Source organism: Pagrus major, chromosome 13 (assembly GCF_040436345.1).
Source record: "Pagrus major chromosome 13, Pma_NU_1.0".
Classification (NCBI taxonomy): Eukaryota; Metazoa; Chordata; class Actinopteri; order Spariformes; family Sparidae; genus Pagrus; species Pagrus major.
In genome coordinates, this window is record NC_133227.1 from 12,994,338 (window position 1) to 13,018,854 (window position 24,517).

Genomic DNA, 24,517 nt, shown 5'->3' on the forward strand with positions numbered 1-24,517 from the left:
ATTTTTTAACAGGTAATTAGTAACTGTATCGGAATAAATTAACCCTTCCAACCCTGGGAGCGAAACATAAAATTACATATAAGCTATTTGTTAAGTGTGTAAGAGTGTGTGTGTGTATATATATATATATATATATATATATATATATATATATATATATATATATATATATATATATATATATATATATGTGTGTGTGTGTGTGTGTGTGTGTGGGTATGTATATGTATATATGTGTGGGTATACGGTATGTATGTGTGTATATCTGTGTGTTTTTTTCTTGTCTCTAATAAAAGTTCAAATCAATGAAATCAGATTTTTTTAAAAACTCTTTGCTAGTGTGGGTATAACATTATCTCACAAATTGTTTTCTAACAGGAGTGCTAATTACCTCAAGTCATATCATTACAGTTAGATCATTACATGTAATAGTGCTGCCCAAGACACACAGGGATGTTAATGATCATTACAGTAAATATGCACATTACATACATGCTGCATTAGCATACTTAGTGCCATTATTCTGGAGGTCCCAGCGAACATCTGGCACATCCATTGTACCTCACTAATGAAAGGAACCAATAGCCTCATGGTCGCACTTTAACAGAAAAGCAGCAGTGCCATCTAGTGGACACACTCAAAACAACTGAGGAGAAAATATACTAAATACATTAAATTAAAATAGAAACACTCTCTTTTCTAACAGGCACTGACAACATACAGTCAGAGTGTTGAGACATGTCCAAGATAAATCCACTGGAATGAGTATGAATGCTGGATTATGAGATGGATTTTCAGTCAATTGTTACAGTTCCATCTTTACCTCCATTATGTGCATATGTTGTGGTTCAGCCTGCGGCCCCTGTGGTCCTCATTAGGAGGCAGCAGCTGCATGCTGGCTGGGACATTCATAGATGGAGAGGTTAATCTGATGATCCTCAGTATGGATACTTGGGCAAATTCAGCTCATTCTGCCTCAGGTTTATGAACCAAACTGAGTTGGAGATGGGGAGATGTGCAGCCTAAACTGACCACATGAGTGTAGATGGCTGTCAGCAAAATTCAGGGGAAATCATTAAGAAAAGAAAAACAAGGAGACGATAGCTACACACAACTGAACGCGGCCATTTTGAAATCCTAGTGTCAGCAAAGCAATTGTCTTGGGGCCAGGATATCACTGTCAGAAAAGGTTAAAGTTTCTACATCTGTACATATTAGAATGTTTAAATGACAAACAGACCTGTAATTCCATTACTTTTGTAATTATGTGTCAGCTCATTTCAGCCCAGTGTCAGAATAAAATATTAGCATTTAATGTTAATGGTTGTGGTGTTATAGCAAGACGAGAACGCTGTCAAGCCATAAACAATACAATTGTGGCAACAGGACCAGGTAAGCCAAACCATGATCATTTCCTGAGCCTAAGCAGGCGCTTTTTGTACCTAAACCTTATAAGACCATAAGCCCTGTGTTGTCACATAATAAATTGAAAATTGAACCTAAATAAACATAAAGAAATGTTAACTTTCATCATATCCATCGTTTGCTGAAATGTACACTGCAAACATTTATCCAATTGGGTTGCTCACTTTCTGTTTCTTCCAGAATCTTACTGGTTTTGACCTCAAACAGTCAATGAAATGAAACCATGTGAGGAGTTAGGAGGGAAATGTGTCTTTCAATGTGAATTTATATTTCAAATCAAATGCTGGTTGAATTTGATGATTTTGTTCATTTTAAAATTTTTACTGATATATTTTACTACATATATATATATATATATATATATATATATATATATATATATATATATATATATATATATATATATATATATATATATATATATATATATATATATATATAGGCTTCAAAGAAATAGTTTAAAACAGAATCTAACATGAGACATCCATACATCCATAAAGTATAGAGAAAAAATGTCTGTAAAAATACTCACTGAGAATATCTCAAAGGTAACAGAACAGCCCCAACTCATAACATCACATTAAGCAGTAGTTCAACATTTAGACCCCTGGGAAACAAGGTCTGTAAAGTGAAAATCCAACAAGCCTCACATTTTTTTAAAAGCAGGTGATGATCACCCCCTCTAGGTGGCAGACTAACTTTTTCAATGCCACAAAACTGTAAGGTGGAAATGTCATGTTTTTCATAATTAAAGTGTATAGCAATGGGATAATCGCAGCCATTTCTATGTATGGTGCTTTTGTGTTCACTTATGCATTGTTTCAACTTCCTAGTGGTTGTACCCACGTACATTAATCGCGCACCTGATGACACTGTTTGATTGAAAACGATTTGTTTGTGTGAGGATGAGAAAAGCTATTGGTTTTATAGGTGTTGCTGCACTCTTGTTGTGCACTCTAATGCCAGCACAAAGAGCATTTTGATTAAACCATCAAAATGTTAATGAAACAATTCAGTTTCTTTGTATATTCCTGTGTCTGGTACACTACAGCCGACACAGATACTGATACCAATTCCAGAGTTCAAGTCCAGTTAAACGTGACTTATGTCAGTACCAGCTTTACCAGTACTCGATTGGATTGGTCCCAACTCTAAAGGAAAATTCAGTCGTTATCTACACGGCCCCATGCTGATGGAAAGACAGGTGAAGTTTCGTAGTCCACAAAACATATCTGGACTTCACAACATAACAGTGTTGCAGCATTTTCCTAAACAACCGAAATAGACTGAGACTTGTTTTAAAACGTAGAAAAACAATTGAAAAGAAAACAGAAAATTGGCTCCATACAGCTTGATCAGCGTAATCCAAGTCTCTGGAGGCCCCCGAGATCCCAAATTGATGTGAAAAGCAATAATTTACAGCCTTTTTTAAGATGACATCTTCACTGCAGCTGCTAAGCAAAAAGAATTGGCGTGCACCCTGTCTGAAGTGGATGTAAAAGCTAGACCATGCATCGAGGTTGTAAATAACATCTTTTCAAATCAATTAGGAATCTCGGGGGACTCCAGAGATTACGCCAGTGGTGGGGTTAGCAGATATTGACTGATTTTTCATTTTTGGGTAAACTTAACTTTTCAGGCTGCTGATATTTCACCATGGTCCAAACCAGAAAATCCTCAAACTTTAGTTCAAGGAAAGAATATTTTTAAGGTTGGATGGGTGCTTGGTTAGTAATAACACCCATATAGAGGCCCAGTCCTTAACTGCCACAGCCATTTCAGTTCCTTTTGTCCTGCCAGCTGAGTAAAGTGGGAAACTCCACATACAGGGCTACACTAATGCACACCTTATGAATGAATGAATGAATGAATGAATGAATGAACCTAATGTGGGACATTTTTTGCATTTCAGATTTCTTGAATAAGTTGCTATGTGAACCCAATACATTAAATCCACACCCAGTATCTTTTCACTTTCTGAAATCCCTATAATGTGCCCTAATCAAACCAAAAGAGATATCACACTCAAAAAATAAATAGTAGACATAGCAGTACTCTAAGTCTGTATTTTCTAACATGGGACAGTCCTGTCAGAAACATGGGACACTGAAAAGTTTATGTTACAAGGCCTCAAAAATCTCTCAGGTCAATCACACTTGAGGTTGAATATGTAATCCAATGTTCAGTTATTGTAACACTTACAATGTTACTGCTGTTACAAAAACCTACCAAGCATACATGCAACGACAAAAAAATCTAACATTTTAAGAGAGATGAAGCCCCCCAATAATTGAATATCATTTGCTCCTCACCATATGTATCTAAATAATGCAACAGAAGACTAAACTCCTGTAAATAACCATTGTTGTTTCACAATTCATGCCCCCCACATTAGGTAAATCATACTGTCCCACTTCTTAAAACATGTTTCCTCAACCGGGACAATGGGAATTTTGATTAGAATTACATATATATATGTATATATATATATATATATATATATATATATATATATATATATATATATATATATATATATATATATATATATATGTATAGTATATTTAATATATTATATTCTAATATTTTGTTATGAACAAACATGTCATAAACACATCCTAATACAAACTAGCAGCATTGTTTTATGTATAAGACATTTCTAGCCTAGCCTTAACATTAAATTTGTCTGAGCACTGTGTCACTGACCTCTGGGGGGGTCTTCAAATGGGGTGCTTCCAGTTTGAAGACTGCTCTGCCCTCATCTATGACTGGACGTTTGAGAAGTCTTGTTCTTTTTGATCTATTCTTATAACATGACAACACAGAGTTTTACTGACTTTCATTTCTTTAAGGAAGACTTCCACCCACCAGAGGGGGGCAGTAGTGAGCACTGTGAGCTAATGTTGAGATTTTATTGTATTCAATCTGTGTCTCTGTGTTGGCCCAATTGTTCTCGGTGGCCACGGTGATGGTAACCAGGGTGGTTTTGGTAATGGACTGTTTTTAATTTATTTAATTTTAGATTTAATTTAAAAGTGATTTTGCTGAGGCTCACCTCACATTATCATGCTTCTCTCCCAAAACAGTAACTGCTATCACTCAAATAAACAATAAAATATTTTTTTAATATTATAATATCTATTCATTGGATCTTCTCTAAGAATATTTGTTCAGTTTCATGGTATTTTTTTATTGCTATCATAAAAATGACAATATACACGTACACAAATTATTTACAGTTAAATGAATAATATAAATATTTGTGTTGGTATACATCACCCAGTGTTTTTCAGCTTTATTTGGTGTGTAAAATAGATGTATTCTGCCTGATAACGAGAGTATTAATTATACAAAGACACTGTATAAGACATGCACTTTTCCAACTATGTCATGTGTGTTGGGTGTACTGATAACATTAAAGGTGCAATTCGTAAGATAGTTGACTGTTGAGTCTCACTCCGAGGTCAACCTGACTGAGCACCAGTATTTGACGACCTGGGAATGAGACTCAACAGTCAACTATCTTTTTCCAGAATCACTTTTTGTACCTTTAAAAGCAGTGGAGGACGAAGTGCTCAGACTTCTTACTTAAGTCATAAAATTAAAACAATTTTTCATGGTGGAGTATAAATTGAAGGGTCTCACAGCCTGAAGAAAGAAACTGCACTAAAACAGTTTTTTTTTTGTTACATCATTGTAAGTAAAAGTAAAAGCTCCTTGTAGCTGTTTTAGGCAGAAGTATAGAAGTTATATCAGCAGAATCTACTTGGAAAAGTTCTTGTTCTGCAGTAAAATGTGGCCTGTGACTGACACACGATTCTATGTGACATTATCATATTGTTAATGTTGATGCATCAAGCAGAGTTCCCAACCTGAAGGGTCAGGACCCTCCCAAGGGTCAACAGATGGGTCATCAGATGAGTGTTGGAGTAAGGAAGAAGAAAACTAACTTTTCTCTAATGTCACTGGTTTTGGCCTCAAACAGTCAATGAAATGAAACCATGTGAGGAGTTTGGAGGGAAATGTCTCTCTCAATGTGAATATATAGGCTATTCCAAATGAAATGCTGGTTGAATTTGATGATTTTGTTCATCTTAAAAAGTACAGTTTTTTGTACTTACATAAAATGACATGACTGCCAACAACTCCGTGAAAAGTTCAGAGGAGCTGCTCAACATAAAATCATCAAGCAAAAAATAACGGCGCAGAAAAGAGCATGTTTCTTCACTTCAGATTTTCCAAACTTACCTACTAAAAAATAGGATATGAAAATAAAGATACACCCCCAGGCGCATTTAGGCTGAACTGACACACATTTTTACTCCGTGCGGTTTTAATCCTTGAAATCCAATGTCTTTTTGTGAAGGGAACTCTGGGCTGTCTTCTGGTGTCGCCTGGGTGAACTCTGTCTGTGCGCACGGCTTTGGTGTCTTGGTGACTTGCAGTGCGTCAAAAAGTGTTGAAAATTGTTTTAAGTTAAAAGTTACAAAATGAACAAAGAGGAGATTCTGAACGAGCAGGTAGAAAATTTCACTGCTGAGAAGGCCCAATATGAAAGTCTGAATAAGGAAAAGCAAGCAGAGATTCAACAGCTGAGAGCAGCGGTGTATGACCTTGAGCATCGTGCAGAGCAGGCTCAGCAAGCACACAGCAGTAAGGTGGCTGAACTTGAACTCCTTGAACGGACGACGCAGACTGAGAATAAAAACTTTTTTGCAGCAGTGCGGGAACTGCGGGACCTTGAGAACTCGCCGAACATGCAGAATAAGTACGTTACTGAGAAGATGGCCCTCCTTGAATCTACCATGGACAAAAAAGAGGCAGAGAATGAAAATCTGGGGGCAGAAGTTCATCATCTGCAGGTAAATCAGAAGAAAACATGAGTGGGACCAGAACCTGACTGCTGAGGTGGCCCACCTTAAAACTCTGACGTACAAAAAACAAGGAGAGATCGAAAGACTGAGGGTGGCATTGCAGTCTTCGGAACAAAGAGAATATTCTGAATGAGGACGTCAACTATCTCACTGCTGAGGGGGTCCAACTTAAAGGTCTAAAAGAGACAAACCAGAAATAGATTAAACAGCTGACGGCTACAGTGCGTGCTCTTAAGGAAAGTGAAGACTTTCTTAAGCAGCAGCATGACAGCACAGCCGATGAGCTGTCTCAACATGAGTCTCTGACAGAGAGACAAACGAAAAGAACAAAATCCTGAAAACAGCTGTACAAGATCTTCAGCGCCTACTGAACGTGGCTGAGCAACAAGTCTTTGATAAAGATGAGCCCATAAAAAAGCAAGACCGTGCAATTGAGTACAATCAGCAACTGGTAGAGGAACTTCACACCGACCCAGCTGGGAAGCTGAGAGATGACAACCTCCTGGAGGGTCAAGCTGCAGAACCCCGAGCTGCTGAGGTTCAGACCAGTAGTTTGTGGCACCGCTGTGTTAAAGGTCAACTGAAAATAGGATTGAAAGTTGGCCTCAGCGCTGCAGGTACACTTATTTCTGTGGGTATCCTGGCCACCTCACTGACTTACGACATGTTCATGGACCCTCTGCAGCGCTACTGCAACCCACAGCCTGTAGTACCTTGTCCCATTTAGACAGGACTAACTGCATAACCAGGACAATTTTCAACTGAAGAAACAGAAGAAGAAGTGGAGAGTAGGTCAGCTTCAAATCAGAACAACTCAAGCTGTCACATATGCCATCATACATCAACACCAAGGACCTCTCTATTGTGGACAGCCAGTAAATACCATGACAAGCTAACCATGCATTTTGGCTTGTCATGGTATTTACACTTAATATTTATGTCGGGCATGGTGGTGGTCACCTCCCACAGCAGCACACATATATCTCGCAGACGTCGGTGTAGTATGACGAGAAGAAGATGAGATGTTGACAAAAATGCAGATGTCTCTCCGATGTCTTGCCAATTAGAAATGCTCCCCATACTATGTCTTTCTGACGATACTACCATCCCAGATAGCAAGATTTTACAAGGCACATCCATGGACGTGTCTTGTGTGGGCCAGATCTGGGCCACAACAATTTGCTATCTGGTATTTGTCTTGCCGACATCTCCAAGCTGTATGTGTGCTATTTGTGCGGAGTTAATATGTCCTCCCCATGCCTGTGTGGTTTACACCGGGTGCTCCGGTTTCTCCAACAACTTCAAAAACATCAACAAGCAATTGTTAAATGTATGGATTTAATTTTTAAAAAAATAAAATTCCTGCAAATACAGCTTTATTTTTATAGTGTGTAGTAGTTGTACAGTAATACATGTAAAATGTAGGACATTGTCTTTCTTGAGGTGGGAACAAATTTTGCCCCTCAAGTGGTATTTCATTTTTTGCACATTGTCAACATGGTCTGTCAAATATCCTGGTCAAGAGGGACATACAATTCATTCAATAAAAACTAATTGGCAAAAACAACTTTGAGCCTATGCTAGCTCTTTGAAGCTGTACTTAGGCACATCTGTATATTACACAAACTTATCCCTCTCAGAATGACAAGGCTAATATGCTGATGCAAAGTTAAGTTTATCATGTTCAACGGCTAACTTTAATAACTAGAGAAGGCAAGAAGAACTTGCGGTTGCCTCCAGCATTCACAACCACTAAAGGACTCCATGTTGTCTGTGTCCTGAGAATTGCACACTTACACAATGGTATTACAAATTAATTATGGATTTTAGTGGCGTGAGAATTGACCTGCTATCACATTGAGCACATGACTCAGTAGTTGTTTGGGATGCATTCTGGACTCGTGGTGCAGTGACTGAAGCTGTGGCCCGCAGCAGACAGTAGCCCCATTCACACTGGTGCGGCTTTACGTCGGAGCTGCTCGGTTCGGTGTGAACAAACAAAGGCGGAGGAATGGCGGGCCTTCGCTGCGCCGATAACGCGGCGAGTGAAAAGGACCTGTGTGTTTCTGCCGCGGCGGCTCATTGGCTCTCCTCAGTCGCGGGGACGCGCTCAGGAGCTGCAGATTCATGAACGCGCGTCGTCCTGCTGCTGCATGGATGGGATCAGCGAGAGGGTCGCGAATGAAAGGTAACCAGCTTTACGGGCATTTCCTCAGTCAGTGTAGGAGTGAGAGGCTAAAGGGCGGTGTATGAGACGACGCAGAGCATCGCTGCGTCCTGCTTTCTGCCGGCTGTCTGCTGAAATAGGCCTGAGGAACAGTGAAATAACGTCCCGCGGACCGCCCCACAAATCAGTCCGCCACGAGTACAAGGGTATCTTAAAGTTAGCAAGAATGCTTCTGCTTCGTGATTGTTTAAGTCCATTTTTCATCTGTAGTGTCGCTGTATACACTGTCTGTCACAGCCTCTGTCAAAGTGGCAGCTCGGTGAGTTGAAGCGGGTTCAAACGGTCAAGCTAGGATATCGTTTATCGTTAAAAAGCTAGCGTTAACACGAACGCAGCATCAATGTTTGTGGCTTATGAAAGGATACTAAAGGTTAGCGGTCATGTAAGGTTCCCAGTGTGTGACACAGGATATTTCTTGAGTAGTTGACCGCAGACAAACAAGCCAGTTAAAGGGACAACTTTGATATTCAATGACCAGCTACTGGATAAGCTGAGCTGCAGGTCAATAAATTTACTTTGTCAAGGACAACCTCACAACCATTCACAGGGTCTTTAACTTTTAAAAAAAGGCAGCTCCATACACCATATTGTCATGAGAAGAAAGTTTGTAATGTGTAATTATAAAGACTCAAGTTACATACAACATTAAACCCTTTCATTTCATCACGTCTCTCTGTAAAGCACCTGATAAGTGGTGTGTCTGAACAGAAAAACATTAAATGATCTTGTCCCTGCCCATTAAGCTCAATCAAACTAACTGTCCTTAAGTTGTCCTTAAAGTGCTAATAGCTGCAGTCCAAGAATAACCAGCGGCAATTACTTCTAATTTAAGTCTCATTTTGTCATGTTGTTTTCATTTTCAGGCCGGTGTAAGGTTTCACTCCTCTGCCCAGGCTTCTACAAGCAGCAGCCTCACAGATAGACAGAACCACAAGCCTGCAAGAGGAGCACTGTGAGGACTGCTTCTCCTTTCAGCCAATGCCGCGTCTTGTTTCTTATCTCCACTATCTTGGTGCAAACAAGTAGTTGATGGCGTTGATGACAGTCCCACACCGGCTTCTGTTAACAGCACAGCTCTCAGCTTGATTGGCTGTAATCTAGATGCCAGAGGACCCAAATACAAGACTCCACTGAAGAAAAGACTTGTTTTTTCCTCGTCTGTGTCCGTTTTTGTTCGGTGTAATCATGGGGGCCACAGGCTACGGCTACTATCGTGCAGCCATCTTCTTCAGCATGTTCATTGGCTACTCGCTGTACTTCTTTAACAGGAAGACCTTCTCCTTCGTCATGCCCTCTGTGATGGAGGAGATTGAACTGGACAAGGATGACTTGGGTAAGACAGTAGCATTAATGGAGAATTTTCTTTTGTCTGGTTTAAGCAATATTTCATTAAAGGACAAGTTCACCCAAAAAATTCAAATTCAGTCATCATCTTTGAACCCCTGTGCCGACGGAAAGTTGGATGAAGTTGTGTAGTCCGCAAAACTTTTCTGGAGCTTCACAGCAAAACAGCATTGCAGTATTCTCCTAAGTAACTGAAATAGATGGGGAAAAACAACTGAAAAAAAACCTAAATGGCTCCATACAGCTTGTCCTGTGTAATCAAAGTCTCTGGAAGCCTTGAGGTCCCAAATTGATTTGAAAAGACGTTAATTACACCCTCAACGTGTGGTCGAGTTTATGCACAGACTGCAGACGAGGTGCGCGCTAACACTTTAAGTTTAGCAGCTACAGAGAAGATTGCAGCTTTAAAAAGACTGTCAACATTCCAGAGACTTGGGCTACGCTGGATGACCTGTATGAAGCCATTTTCTGTTTTTTATAGTTGCTTTTTTTTGTGTCTTGAAACAAGTCCCCATCTGCTTCAGTTGTTTAGGAGAATGCTGCAACAGTTTTGCTGTGACGCTCCAGAAATGTTTTGTGAACTAGTTCACCTGACTTTACATCAGCAAGAGAGGGAGTAGATAATGACTGAATTTTAATTTTTGGGTGAACGTCTTAAGCAATGATTAGGTCCGTAATGGTGTTATTGTTCAGTATAAACATTGTGCAATAATTCCCAAATCTTGCTTATTTAGTTGCCAAACATACACAGTGTAATTGTAGTAACATGCATTGTAGCAAACTGAAAACAGTTGGATACAGATAAATCTGCTTCCAGTCTGTTCAAGGTTATTCACTTAGAGTTGTATCATTCTTTGAAGTGCTGAATTGTCAGCTTCACTATTACCCTGCTTCACCCACCCCACCCCCTTTCTCCTGACAGCACATGAAATGTATTACTGTCTAATACAGCATTTTGCAATGTGAAGTATCTGTTCTCATAGCCAACTATGAAAGAGGTCTCTAGCACCACACTTAACCTCAATGAATAGCTGTAACGCTTATAAATAGCTTAACAGAACTGATGAACTGTGGAGGGTGTACTGAATATTAAACTAGATGCAATCCACCATTAAAGAGCACACTGCTGGGCTTCTGCATTAAACTACTTTGGCACAGTGGTGCTTTGAGCTAAATGCTAACATCAGCAGTGACACTCACGGTTATAATGCTAACCGTTGCTAGTTTGCAAAGTTCAGCTGAGGATATTAAAGAAACTTGGGGCAGGATTTGTAAAAAAATAAACATGCATTTTAAGTTTTTTAATGCTAATGGGTGATGAAGCGTTCAAAACCAAAAAGAATGAGCCCACCCATGTATCTCTCCATTGCCTTGAACAGGCTATGTGCTGCATAATGTACTGCAATTCGGTGTCCGAATTTCCCGCGCAGTCTTGCGGACATGACGTCGGATGACACTGAATGCGTGTCCTTGGATACCGGAAGAAGACAAGCGCGGTGGACCCAAACTAGTGTTTGGGTAGTAATGGATTCTGCTACGGCCAGCAAACGACCCACCACCACACAAAGTCCACTAAAAAGTCATACTAAGAAGAAAACGAAGGTTTTATCAGCGACATGTCGTGAGTCGAAATGAAATTACGACCAACGGGAGCATCTGCGGGGAGTTTCAGCACGACAACGACGTCATTGATGGATCGGCGAATTAAGACATTATCGCCGAGCTCACAAATTGCAAAAAATGCAAAATATCGGCCGATCCGATATAGCCGATCAGATCAGCGGAAAGTCTACTACAGAAGTGTTTCTACCGTAGACTAGAACAGACAAACCAAGCACTGGCTTGAGAGAGGGCCTGTCATGTATTCAGTGCATACCATATGGGAGAGTGATCAGTTGGTTGCAAAATGCAACCTCAAATGCCACTACATCCTACACACTGGACCTTTAATCACGGATGTCAATCTCATGGTGGGGTTATCGGAAAGGTCAGGGGATCACCAATGTCAGTAGAATTTGTCCTTTGGGTACTGTAAATTTCTGATGTTATTTTCTTGGCAGTGAGATGACTTGCATGAACTGACATGAACTGCTTCAGTAGTAACCCTCCTGGTGTCTGTGCAGGTATGATCACCAGCAGCCAGACCATGGCCTACGCCATCAGTAAGTTCATCAGCGGCGTGCTGTCGGATCGGATCAGCGCCCGCTGGCTTTTCTCCATTGGCCTCTTGTTGGTGGGGGGCATCAACGTAGCCTTCTCCTGGTCCTCCACTGTGTCCATGTTCTCACTGCTCTGGTTCGTCAATGGCTTGGGACAAGGCTGTGGCTGGCCCCCATGTGGGAAGGTGCTGCGCAAGGTAATAGCCAACGCATGCTACACAGATCTCTTATTGAGTGTATTTGTAATGTTCAGAGCCAAAGGAAGTCCCTGTCTCAACATTCAAGCTATCCATGACGCCTGTGATAATTCTTGGCAGCAAGTGAAAGGGTGTAACCCCCAGAGTGAGAGCCACCTGCTGCCAGACGTGTTGTCTTTACTGTTGGGGAGAGCACGCACCTGTCTGTTGGTTGTTGGAAGTGCTTGGAGAAATCCTGTTCATTGCTGTCAGACCATACTGACCTTTGGGCCAGAGGTAGCACTGCCTGGTTTGTCTGCTTGTCCAAGTCTGAATTGATTATATTGGCAGTCACAGCAGTTTGAGAAATGACAGTAACTATCTGCACAGCCTCATTCACAGATAGCTTTCATTAAAGTCTGCTGAATGGTATGCATTATAGGCAAGACTTTGGGAGTAATTGCTGTTTGAACAAAACATAAAGCATTCTACAAGTCTATGGCATAGAATAGAATAGAATAAACTTTTGGTCTCATCTCATGTCAACAACATAAAAACAGAACTAATGTCTCTCACGCTACAACAGTCAATGCATTCATGCCCAGGGTTTACAGCCTAGATGCTCATATGTAAAGATCCCCTCAAGACAAGTTTTATGATGTATTTAAATCACTCTACTTAATAATTTGTTTCTGACAACTTTTTTCCACAGAAAGTTCCATTATCTAATTAAAGTCCTCAAAATTACATCTCTTCTTTCTGTTGTTGAATATCCTTAATCTATGATTATGCAAATAATTGTGATATGGAAAGTCAATTTTCAAGTCTGGTGTATGTGCGCTGGAGGCTTCAAGTTTCCACATCCCACTTGTGTATGCTGAATATTGGACCAGGATTGGCTTCCAAACTATTTGTGATGTCACAAATAATGCTTGTGATTTTCAGTAAGCACAGAGAACATTTTACACTTGAATTTACACTAGGCCTCTGGTGTCAAACTCAACACAGATGTCCTTTTACACAGTGAAGCTCAAACATCCTGTTGGAACAAGAGGAAAAAACACATTTTTTGACTGGAGGGGGTCTTTAAGTTTATTGTGGTTTGTTGACACATAATATGTATTTAGCAGTAGAAGAGCTCTTGTAGATTTTTCTCTTTGCTCTGCATATTTATTTTATAGTGCAGCCTTGAGGAGAGCAACTGAAACTCAGAGTGGAGGGATCAACAGGTCTTTCCTGTGTACAGCTGTGCTGCAAAGATCACCTAATGGCTTTTGTTGGCGGCCTACTATCTTCCCTGCTGTTTTGTGCTACTGCATATGTGGAGAAAATAATACAAAGCCTTTTATGTTTCCAGAAGAAGCTGCATATAATCCGATAAATTCTCTCCAGTGATGTCACTCAGTGTCTAAATTGCATTATTGGTAATGTAGGCTCCAGTTTTTGAAAAGGAAGAAAAATGTCCTGACAAATGAGTGACATCACTGGAGGTTATTTATTTAAAGCTTTACACTACTTTTTCCACATATGCAGTAGTATTCCCCAAGACCATGAAACACATTTTAATTTGTAAAATGGGTGGAGTTACCCTTTAACAATCCTACTCTGCTTGTTCTTATCTAATAAAATTATTGCCCCTGCCCCTACTAGACAAAGACATTAAAAACAAGGTGCTCTCTACTAAGATGACATACACTTTTTCCAAAACATCATAACTGACCCAAAACCTCTTTTAGTTTGCTAGTTAAAAACAGTCACTAAAAACTAGCTTTCTTATTTAAAAAACTCAACATTATTTGTGAAAGTCAGTTTGTTCCAGATACTAAGAACAGTTGAATGTTTGGTCACACAGTATCAGTATGGAGTCTAATAAGTTCCTTTTTTTCCCCAACATTAATGACAATGAGCTGGACTTACACCATTCTTCTAGCTTGGAAACCTGAACAACATATGCAGAAACATCAGACATTTTATGGAAAAGACCCTGCAAAGCCATGTCATCAGCATATTTAAACTGTCATTTCTTTGGTGTACACAGAGAATAGACTGGAGATCAAACATGCTATATCTTCATCTGTCCTCAGAGACAACTTAAGGCTTGAGAGAAGCTGCCTGAGAAGTAGCAGTGTTCAAAGGTTGGGAATAAATAGGCTTTGGCAGTTGTTCCGCATGCTGAAGGGGATCAGATTACAGGAGAATGTATTTATAGAAGATCCTCAGCAGATCGTTCCAAAAGAAGTACAACTTGGACCAAAGGTGTCTTCCTTCTCCAGTGAGAGCGAACATCTTTAAAATCTCCAAGTCTGCACCATTTTGCTCCAACTGTAGAGCTCCTGTCCCCCAGCTGAGTCAACATCCACACACTGTGGATCAACATGGTGTTAAATCAGCCTGAGGGCAGCCTTAAGTGTTTGCCCAGTGGATTATCACGTTACTGGTCATTCTGTTGCGCTGTGTGAGGAATGCTTCTGGCAACACTCGGCTGTATTACAGCATGAGGGCGTGTGGTGCTGGTGCCATTTCTGCGGAAGCAGTAAAACGAGAGAAGAATCTGAACAGTGTTGCACTTTGGAAAAAGAATGTGCTGTAAATGCAGAAGTCTGTTTTATTATTAGGTCGGACTGTCGTAATGTTTCTGCTAGTTTGTCCCTCCCTAAATTGCCTCTTAAAGTGAAGCAGCATGTTTTTGACCTTGGCCTGTTCGTTGCTTCAGAAAAGTGGACTAACCGTACACTATGTCATTTTTTGGTATCTATTTTGGGTATATTCTTGAACATAGGACTTCCAGATGGTCAGCGTGTTGTTTTTGTTCTCACCCAACCATAACTCAAACTACAAGTCTGTTTGTTCTTGTATACAGGCTTTTAAAAAAGTTGCATAGTGCAACTTTAAGTATGCATTCTTTACATTTACCTGCATTATAGGAGTTTGTAAATGTTGACTCCTCTGTGCTTTGTCTTCTCCTGTGTCTCTTCTCCATCAGTGGTTCGAGCCCTCCCAGTTTGGAACATGGTGGTCTGTGCTGTCCTGCAGTATGAACCTGGCCGGGAGTCTGGGTCCAATCCTGGTCACAGTGCTCCTGCAGTATTACGACTGGAGGACTATCATGACCATGTCGGGCATCGTTTGTGCTAGCTTCTCAATTGTATGTCTGGTGTTTGTAAAGAACGAGCCAAAGGATGTGGGCCTGCCCAGCATCGAGGCTGCAGCCAAGAAGGGGGCGAAAGGAGGTAAGTAAAGAAGATGGTTACTTCAAAGCATGTCAATCACATGGTGCCAAGTTAGCTCCATTTTGGTTGTAGCATCCCAGCAGTGGGTCTGTCCCAACACTCAAACCCACAGGTGCCAAGTTGTATGATGAAGTTCTGGTTACTGCACCAGTATCCAGGTACTTGTTCAGACTGCAGTGTTTGGAGGTTTATCACAGCTCACTGGGACACACTTGATTAAAGAGGATATCCCACAGATACATGGCTGAATGGAGCTTGTTTTTTTGTTTTTTTTAGTTTTCACAAAATCAACAAATAAGTAGGGTTGACTGTTACAGAGTTAGAGCTACAATCAGATGACTGATGAAAATGAAAACACCCAGTCATGATCTGGGAGTAGTCTCATACAATTAACATTGGTTATCCAGGAGCAGGTTGGCCTAATGTACAAGAGAGAAACAAAACAGTTATCTTTAACAGTTTCTGTCTAGTATCATTGATAAAAGGAAATGCTTTTTGATCAGAGCTGAAATGATTAATCCATTAATCAGGTAGACGATAGACAGAAAACTAATCAGCAACTTGTCTAATAGCGCTGGGGTCCAAGCAAAAATGGCAACATTCAAACCAGCACTCTGGTTCCAGCTTCTCAAATGTGAATATTTTCTGCCTCTCATTCAAGTTATAGTTAATTGCATCCCTATGCTTAATATTTACTCTTAACTGCACAGTGTTTGAACATGAAACACTATGCAGTGACACTATGAACAATGAATATTAATATCCAGGCAGAATCCAGCATGTCGTGCGCTTCTTCATCCAACAACTGGACTGGTGTTGTACAGCTGACTGTGTGGGTATTGGGGCAGAGGCAGTAGCATGCGGGATTAAGATAGCTTGGAATTCATATTAGTGTTCATACTTTGTGTTAACTAAGTGGTAAAAATATATTTTTTATACTCAGCTTGGGCTGATCTTACAGAATGTAAGCATATCAGAAAACTACAGCTTAGATAAAGGTCATCTTTATACAGGACTGGACTTCAGTTGTGTTTCCCAAACATACATTAGTACATTATACATATCAAATGTATTTTTTCCCAGTCGTTTTAATGTTGCAGCCACATACCATACAGCCACCACATACTATCAAATATGTGGTTGCAGTTTTATGATGAATTCCTAAAATTTCATGTGTTTATTTATCCCTCTAAAGCTATTCTTTAGGATACCAACTTTTTTTATTGCAAAAATGTGTTGAAGAACTTCGCAGACATGTCCTTGCTTCTGTTGAATTGTAAACTCTACTTTAAACTACAGCCCCGGAGCTAACCACACCACTTTTAACAGTAATTATGACTCATTATTGACTATTCCTGTTTCTACCCTCATGGCTGTTGAGGAATTTGCCTAGTCAAGCACAGAGAGACTCAGAAAAGGCTTCTCCCCTCAAACCACCATGATGAAGAATTGTGTCCGGAGCATCTTTCCCCGACCATGTACAGTCTTCTTTTATTCTAAAATCTGCCTACAATTGATACATATGTACATTTTACATTTACTGTAAAAAAAAAAAACATTTACTGTAATGGAAATTACACTCAACCATTTTTATACTAATATTACACAAATATATATATATATATATATATATATATATATATATATATATAAATATTTTTTTTAATCTTTTATATCTATTTATATCCTTATACTTCTCATATTCTTTTTGTATTTCTTGGCTGGATATGGACTAAAAGTCAATTTTAATTTGGACCTGAATCAATATTTCAATGCACCTGATCAGATCATTGAGTGACACACTGCTATCATATCACCTCTAACACACCCTTTAGCTTCTCAAAGCTAGAGTTAGCAAGGATGGTATGAGAGGTAGAGGCTAGCGTGAAAAAAGGCATGTTCAAAACTAGCAGATGCAAATAAAGGTTTAGAAAGAAAACTGTTTAAGCATGAGTGAACAGAAAAATACATGTTCATTTTACCCTGGGAAAGCACAAGACCAATTTGTTTAATTTGCAGTCAAACTGTGGTCAATTTGAAGTGTGTTAAAGACTACTATGGCATTACAGGTGCCCATTTTCAAAGTTTTTGTACAGTAAAGACCTGGAAAACTCCACCAGCTGAAATTGTCACATGAAGCTACCAGCAGAATAAATATAAAATCAAGGAATCAACATTGTCTCATGAACTCTTGGATCGCTGTCTCTGTCTGTGTGTTGTGCACATAGTTGTGAGGTTTTTGGAACTTAAATGTCAGTTTCTTAATCCTTCCTTCCTCGACCTGTGATTCTGTTGAATTTGGCAAATGGACCTGAAGACTTGAGTTCCCATTCTCTAAAGTATGCCACGCTGCATTTTACTGCATATATAGTAAATATGAGTAAACAACTCTTTTTAAACTTCTGTCTGTAGACTGTTGTCACCAGAAGATGGCAGTGTGGATTTTTAACAAAACGTTGTGACTGTCTAAGACTGGAAATTTCAGAACTGAAATAAACAGTAGTATATGTAGTATAAATAGTTGTATACCATGACCAGATATTACTGATTAGATGGGACACCATGTGATTGACATGCTGTATAGAATAGGCAATTAAAATAGTTTGATTACCCACTCATACTAGTGCACTTACTAGTGTATTTACATTGACTCATTGCTGATGTCTCCTCAGGCAACAGTGAGAGCACCCTGAGTGAGTTCCTCCTCTCTCCTTTCCTGTGGGTGCTGTCTCTGGGCTACCTGGTGGTGTTTGGGGTGAAGACGGCTGCCACTGACTGGGGACAGCTGTTCCTCATGCAGGAGAAAGGCCAGACTGTTCTCATGGGTATGTATTTTAATAATTTCCATTACCTCGCACTCGTTTTCACTTAATCTGACAGGTCAGGGGTGCTCACAACAGCTGTGTTGTACAGGTAGTACCTACATGAGTGCCTTGGAGGTCGGAGGTTTTGTGGGCAGTCTCGCATCAGGCTTCATCACTGACAGAGCTGTAGCTCGGGTGAGTAACACAAAGGGACCAATTAAGCATAAATGACTTGGATTATTAGAGGTTAGTATTAAAAACATCTTCTCTTTGACTTCCTCCAGAAAGGATTGGGCACCCATGGCAACCCTCGCCATGGTCTGCTCATTCTCATGATGGCCGGAATGTATGTGTCCATGTACCTCTTCAGAGTCACCATCACACCTGAAATCTCGGTAATAATTTCAATTTAATTTCTGTCATTACTGTGTAAAATGCTTGAAATGTACATGTTGCCAGTATTGGAGATATCATGAGAGCTTTTTTTCTCTCTTCAGGAGGCTCCTCTTTGGGCTCAGGTCCTTCATCCTGTCTCTGTCCTCACTGGCGTGTCAGAAAAAGAGGTATACTCACACATTTTATGAGGTTCATGGCAGGTTTCTAGACTAACTTCATACACTGATTGCTCTGGTGCGCTTAACTTTTTTTTGTAGATGCACCAGCACATAATTAGGTGCACCCAATACATTTTAAATACATTTCTGAACACATAATGTGAATAAATGTGCAGATAAATGCTTTTCTTAATTTAAATCACAGCACACAACAAGAAATTGTTAACCTCAACTGTTTAAACAACAGCACTTTGTAACTTTTTAAAGTAGACATATTATGCTCATTTTCAGGTTCATCGTTTTATTTTGGGATTCTACTAGAATAGGTTTACTTGATTTAAAGCTCAAAAAACACATTCCCCCTCTTGTCTGAAATGCTCTGTTGTAGCTCCTGTCTCTCTAAGGACCCCCCTCCTGAATACCCAGTCTCCCCTGATTGGTCAGCTCACACATGCCTGGCCCAGCACCACAAACAACAGTAGAGCAGCTGTGCTAAATGCTAAATCAGTTTTTACGTGCCAAACTAGCCATTAGACATAAACTATGCAACTGTCTGAATCTGACATAGTCAGCACTGTGACCAGGACTGGACCCAAAGTCACGGAATCAAGGCCAGGCCTACTGACGGGGCGCTTCAGGAGCAGTGTTTTCTGTGGGAGAGAGGAGCTTCTGTTGATGCAGACTTTGGGCTTTTTAACTTTCAAGATCTTTTTCATGCATAAGAACACATAATATAAAATACTGAAGGAAAGGAAAAAAACAAAAAGTATAATAGGTCTCTTTTAAGGTGCTTGAGAAACTTAAAAAAAGTACATCTCAAATATGATTGGGTTCTTATAAAATGAATCAGTTAAGTTTTTCCTCTAACAGAACAGAATGACAGCTGACTCATATGAATGTGGGTCAGTCCATATTACATGTCTGATGTCTCATGAATGAATTGACTGTATCCTGAATATCCTTTTAAAAATATGATAATTTGGTCATTGGTTGCCTTTCCAGCCTATGTCAAGACTCACTCCCTCTTGTCCCTTCCCATGGCCTTCCATGCCAGACCGTTACCAGAACAAACACTGCGGATTAGACATCAGGTGGAACGGTTACCTCCTCTGATGAGGTCGGGTTGAAAAACTACTGTACTGAAAGTTAGAAAGGCTTAGAACCCTGTTTCACATTTTCATCTTGTCATACACAGATCTGGATCCTCTTCCTCGGTGCTATGTTTGGATTTTCTTCTTACGGACCAATTTCCTTGTTTGGGGTGATAGCCAGTGAAAGTGCTCCTTCAAATTTCTGTGGAACGTCTCATGCTGTTGTAGCCCTGATGGCTAATGGTAAGCTGCACATCCACATGACCAGCAGAAACATGCATCAGTCACTGTAGTATTCCAGTGTTGACTCATTCATGTGGCTAAACACACTTACTTTTGTTACAGTGGGGGCTTTTATGGCTGGTCTTCCCTTCAGCACTATTGCCAAAAAACACAGCTGGGACATGGCTTTCTGGATAGCCGAAGTGACAATGGGCGTCGCCACCATTGGCTTCTTCCTGCTACGCAACATGCGCACCAAAATGGGACGGATCGCCAAGAAAATGGACTAATGTATCTTCCTGAAATGAGCCAACTGTTGATGTCCTGTTCTGTGACAAGATGGACTGTGAACCATCGACACCCTTGTATACAGAACACTGCACATTATTACAACTCCAGTTAGACCAAACAAAACCAGTCAAGTTGAGTGTGAGGCATTCACCATCACATACTTTCGTCACATGCTATACTGAGTTTGTCCACACATTCACCAGCGCAGAGATAAATTAGAAGATAACTGGTCATCACAAGCTAACGCTTTAGTGCTTCCACATAATCCTAAAGGCTGATTTCATGTTGACACATTTAATTTGCTTTTTTACGACAGCTGGATGCTAAAAAGGACCTGGACATGAAAATATGTAAAGGTTGGATGATTTTTGTCAAGAAACGTTAATGTGTGCCGTTCATTGCATACATTGCCTTCACTGGAGGTCAGTTACACTGATCGGCCACAACATTAACTAACAGGTGAAATGAATAACAGATGATCTTGTTACAGTGCAATGTTCTGCTGGGAAACCTGCAGGGAGTGCTGTTGCCTTGAGAGGGAGTACTTCTGCAAGTGTTTGTTTGGGGCCAGGGCCAAAGGTTTCACAGCAGAACTTTGCATTGTAACGACATGATCAGTGTTATTCACTTCACCTGTCTGTCCCTTTAATGTTGTTACTGTTCAGTGTATATTTAACTTATTGAATGTGCACTAATGGACCTGTATATTCTAGGCTACTGCTAGTCTAGGAATTTGCACAAATGTGGTAGCATGTGTCAGTCATTTCACTAATACCTCAAGTGTTTGTAGAAATGTCAAAAGGTTCATCATGTCACTGAAATGTAGTAATCAGAGATCATGTTATTTTTATACACAGTTCTATGGTACATGATAGAGAATATAACTGGTGCAGACTTCTTCAGCCACGTCAGCTTTTGTGATCTGACACGTTTTTAAGGGTCAACAACAAACCTTTGCTACAGGGGTTTTGTCACTGCCAATGTAGCTGTGTACAGCAATTATGACACTGGATTATATTGTTACCTTTCTCATCTCTAAAATCTGTGAGTTTTGACAACTCCAATATGTCTACAATCAGTTCTATGTTGGAAAATTTAACTGGAATTGCATAATGAACCTGAAATGGTTAAAGACATCTAAGAAATGTGAAGACTACTTTGTTTGGTTTGTTTTTATCTGTAAAAAGGAAAAAAAAAACTGGAAGTGCCCAAAAATCCATTTGCACTAAAGATGCTTAAACTGTCCTTAAACTTACCACAGGGAACTTTTAACTGGTTGTGAAACCATCTCAGTTTAATACTGATGCCTCTATATGACAAACATAAGAAAACAAAACCATCAGAGAAAAGACAAGTTCTTACCAGTTATTATAGTTATTCTTAATTCTTGTCACCAGGTTGGATAAGTCATAACATTTCAACTTTTTTTGGTGGAGTGCTGAGGATGAATTGATGATTCTCACAGCCTGAGAAAAGAAGCTGCTCTGTAGTCTGGTGGTACGTACAGGCTTTGGTCCACAGGGTTCACCAGAATCAACAAAAAATGAGAAAAATTCCTTTCAGCTGCTTTACCTTTCCCTTCTGCCATCTGGAAGGAGAGCACGCGAAAGGGTGAGAGCCCTTTGTCTCATGGAGACACAAGGCTTCTACAAGCTGGAAGGAGTACAGAAGAGGACAAGGAGCTGCCTACCACCTGGAAGGCTCCCAGTGGTAGAGGGAAGGAGAGATTTCAGTTACCTGGAGACATCGTCTCTCTTGAATCCTTTGACCTGGAAGTGGATACGTCTCCGTCTCCTGTAGATGTCCACCTTTTTATGTGAGAGGAGTCAGAGCAGTCCACGGAAAGATTTAATTCTCCTTCGTTTAGGATGAAGAGATAGAAATACAGGAGCTCTAGGAGAAAGAGAGTAAGAATGGTCCAATGATTTGTCCAGAAGTGGGCCATGACATCAGAGAAGTGGGAGAGGAAGGAGAGGGAAAGACAGGAGAAGGAAGAGAAACAGAAATACAAGAGGGAGAAGGAGTTGTCAGTGTCCATCGAGGAGGACAATCTGCCATCATCAGAATGTGAATCAGAATGGGCACTTCAGATTCTTTAAGATGAGGTGTTTTGTTTTAAATAAGCAGATTAATGACTTTACATCACTAGCACAAAGTTATAGTAACACTTACAGAAAAACATGACTTTATTAGGGATAAAATCCAGTCCTCAATCTGTACAAAAGTATATTCTGAAGTTCAGTTAAAGCTGATGTGAGGCTTCAGAAGTCTGATAAATCAAGTGTGTATCTTCCACTTACAATCTTTTTAGCACAAAACTCCCTCTGTGCCGTCAGGCACACAAAGACTGATGAAGATGAAGATGAAGATGATATGAATCATATGTTAAAGCCTTCAGTAACAAGATTTTAACCCAGCTCATCAGCTGGCAGGTTCTCCAGCACCAAAACACCAAATGAGGGAAAATATTTTGGAAGACTTGTGAGTTGACAGACTTGAAGAATCTCTGACGAACAGCACTGAAGCTGTTCTGGAGGCTCAAAGTGGTCAAACTACAACCCTCTCTGCTGGTTTTTCATTTAATTAGATATTACATGAGAAACATTTCCTCTTCTCTGATCTGCAAGGTGACCAAAAAGAGTCATAACAGGCCTCAGTGTCCAGGGGAGGTCACTTACTTATATATATTTGACCTGGGTATACATTAAGAGCCAGGATGGAAGATTATTGTAATGTTTTATTAAAGTTAAAGGAGCAATATCACAAGGTATAAATACTGGATTACAATTAAAAGTTATTATTATTATTATTATTATTATTATTATTATTATATTATAAAAGTATTATTAGTAATATGTACTTCAGTCTCTAAATAAAAGTATTCATTATGCATAAAGTCTTGTTCTAGAGTGTAAAAGATGATAAATAACATTTAGATAGTGAATCAACATGTAAGCAGCATTCTGATGTTGTAGCTGCTGAACTCAGTTAAAGCACGTTCCTGCCACCATCTGGTGTGGAGAGTTTTACAAAAGTTACTGTACATACAGCAGCATATTGATATTGTACCTTCTTTATACACTAATGGATAGTTTAATCTAACAATACATCATATTTTATACCTTTATCATGTGTCAACAAAATGAATGTAGTCAAGTAGCGAGTATAAAGTGGAAATATTTAGCTAAATAACTAAATGTTTACCTGAGTACAGTACTTGAGTCAGTGATGTACTGGGGCTGAAATTCAGCCCTCAGCTCTTATGTTTGCACCTTTATTTTTAAAAGGTCATTTTAACAGTGACACAGTTTTTGTGGTATAAAGAGAATCTGATGCTGCTGAAGATCTTCAAGACACAAAACAAGACCAGGTCAGACAGGTGGAGATGAGATGGACCAGAGTCACAGTATACTGCCAGCTACTGCTAACTCACCAACACGTGTACATGTACACTCAGTATACTCAGTGCTTTTCACTACAAAGCAGTACCATTAAAATAATATATACATATATATACATATATATATAGCCTATAGAAAACTGCACACAGCACAAATGTGGGCCTTTACATGAACATCCTTCACATGTGAAAGTGAACTTGAAAACTGTCTTTTTAAAAACCCTGGACCAGACTGCATACAGGAGGTTTATATAATACATAATGTACACTGAATGTCGGGGTACAGTGTTACATTTAGCTGCTCCTGCTCACCAGGACGGTGCGGTGGTCAGGTGAATCTTCTGCCCGCCTCCAAACTTCCACTGCAGCCAATCACAGCAGAGCCGGAAGTGAACGTGTTGCCGCTCCTGAATCGAAGATACGTGGGAGCGCGCGATTTTATGTTTGTTTACAAACAGAAGCTGAATCTGATTCTGTGAAAAGTGTCGTGACTCATCGTGATGTCGTGACTCATCGTGATGTTGTGGTGAGGGAAACAGCAGCTGATGGAGCAGCGGTCCAACAGAAGAAGCTGTCCATGGTGCTGAAGCTGTATGATCAGCTTGTTAAAGCATCATTATCAGACTGTGTTGGTGCTGAGAGGAACATCTGGATCCCGAAGGTTTTGCAGGAGTTCAACGGTCAGTCGTGTTTCTTCAGGATCATGCTTTGACTAAACTG

General features: G+C 39.9%; 1 protein-coding gene across 1 annotated transcript; it reads left to right on the forward strand.

Moving 5' to 3' along the window:
- Positions 1-8,397: 8,397 nt before the first annotated feature.
- slc37a4b (solute carrier family 37 member 4b) lies at positions 8,398-21,558 on the forward strand. The gene is made up of 10 exons (XM_073479550.1): positions 8,398-8,487; positions 9,390-9,859; positions 11,994-12,226; positions 15,189-15,435; positions 18,108-18,260; positions 18,349-18,434; positions 18,524-18,634; positions 18,737-18,802; positions 19,989-20,127; positions 20,230-21,558. The coding sequence occupies exons 2-10, from the start codon at positions 9,712-9,714 to the stop codon at positions 20,394-20,396; spliced, it is 1,350 nt and encodes a 449-aa protein (XP_073335651.1). The 5' UTR covers positions 8,398-8,487; positions 9,390-9,711; the 3' UTR covers positions 20,397-21,558.
- The last annotated feature ends 2,959 nt before the right edge of the window (positions 21,559-24,517 follow it).

Coding starts and splice junctions, on each gene's coding strand:
- slc37a4b (XM_073479550.1), top strand. CDS start 9,712: ATGGGGGCCACAGGCTACGGCTACTATCGTGCAGCCATCTTCTTCAGC. Junction 9,860..11,993: donor ACTGGACAAGGATGACTTGG/GTAAGACAGTAG, acceptor GTGTCTGTGCAG/GTATGATCACCAGCAGCCAG. Junction 15,436..18,107: donor CAAGAAGGGGGCGAAAGGAG/GTAAGTAAAGAA, acceptor ATGTCTCCTCAG/GCAACAGTGAGAGCACCCTG.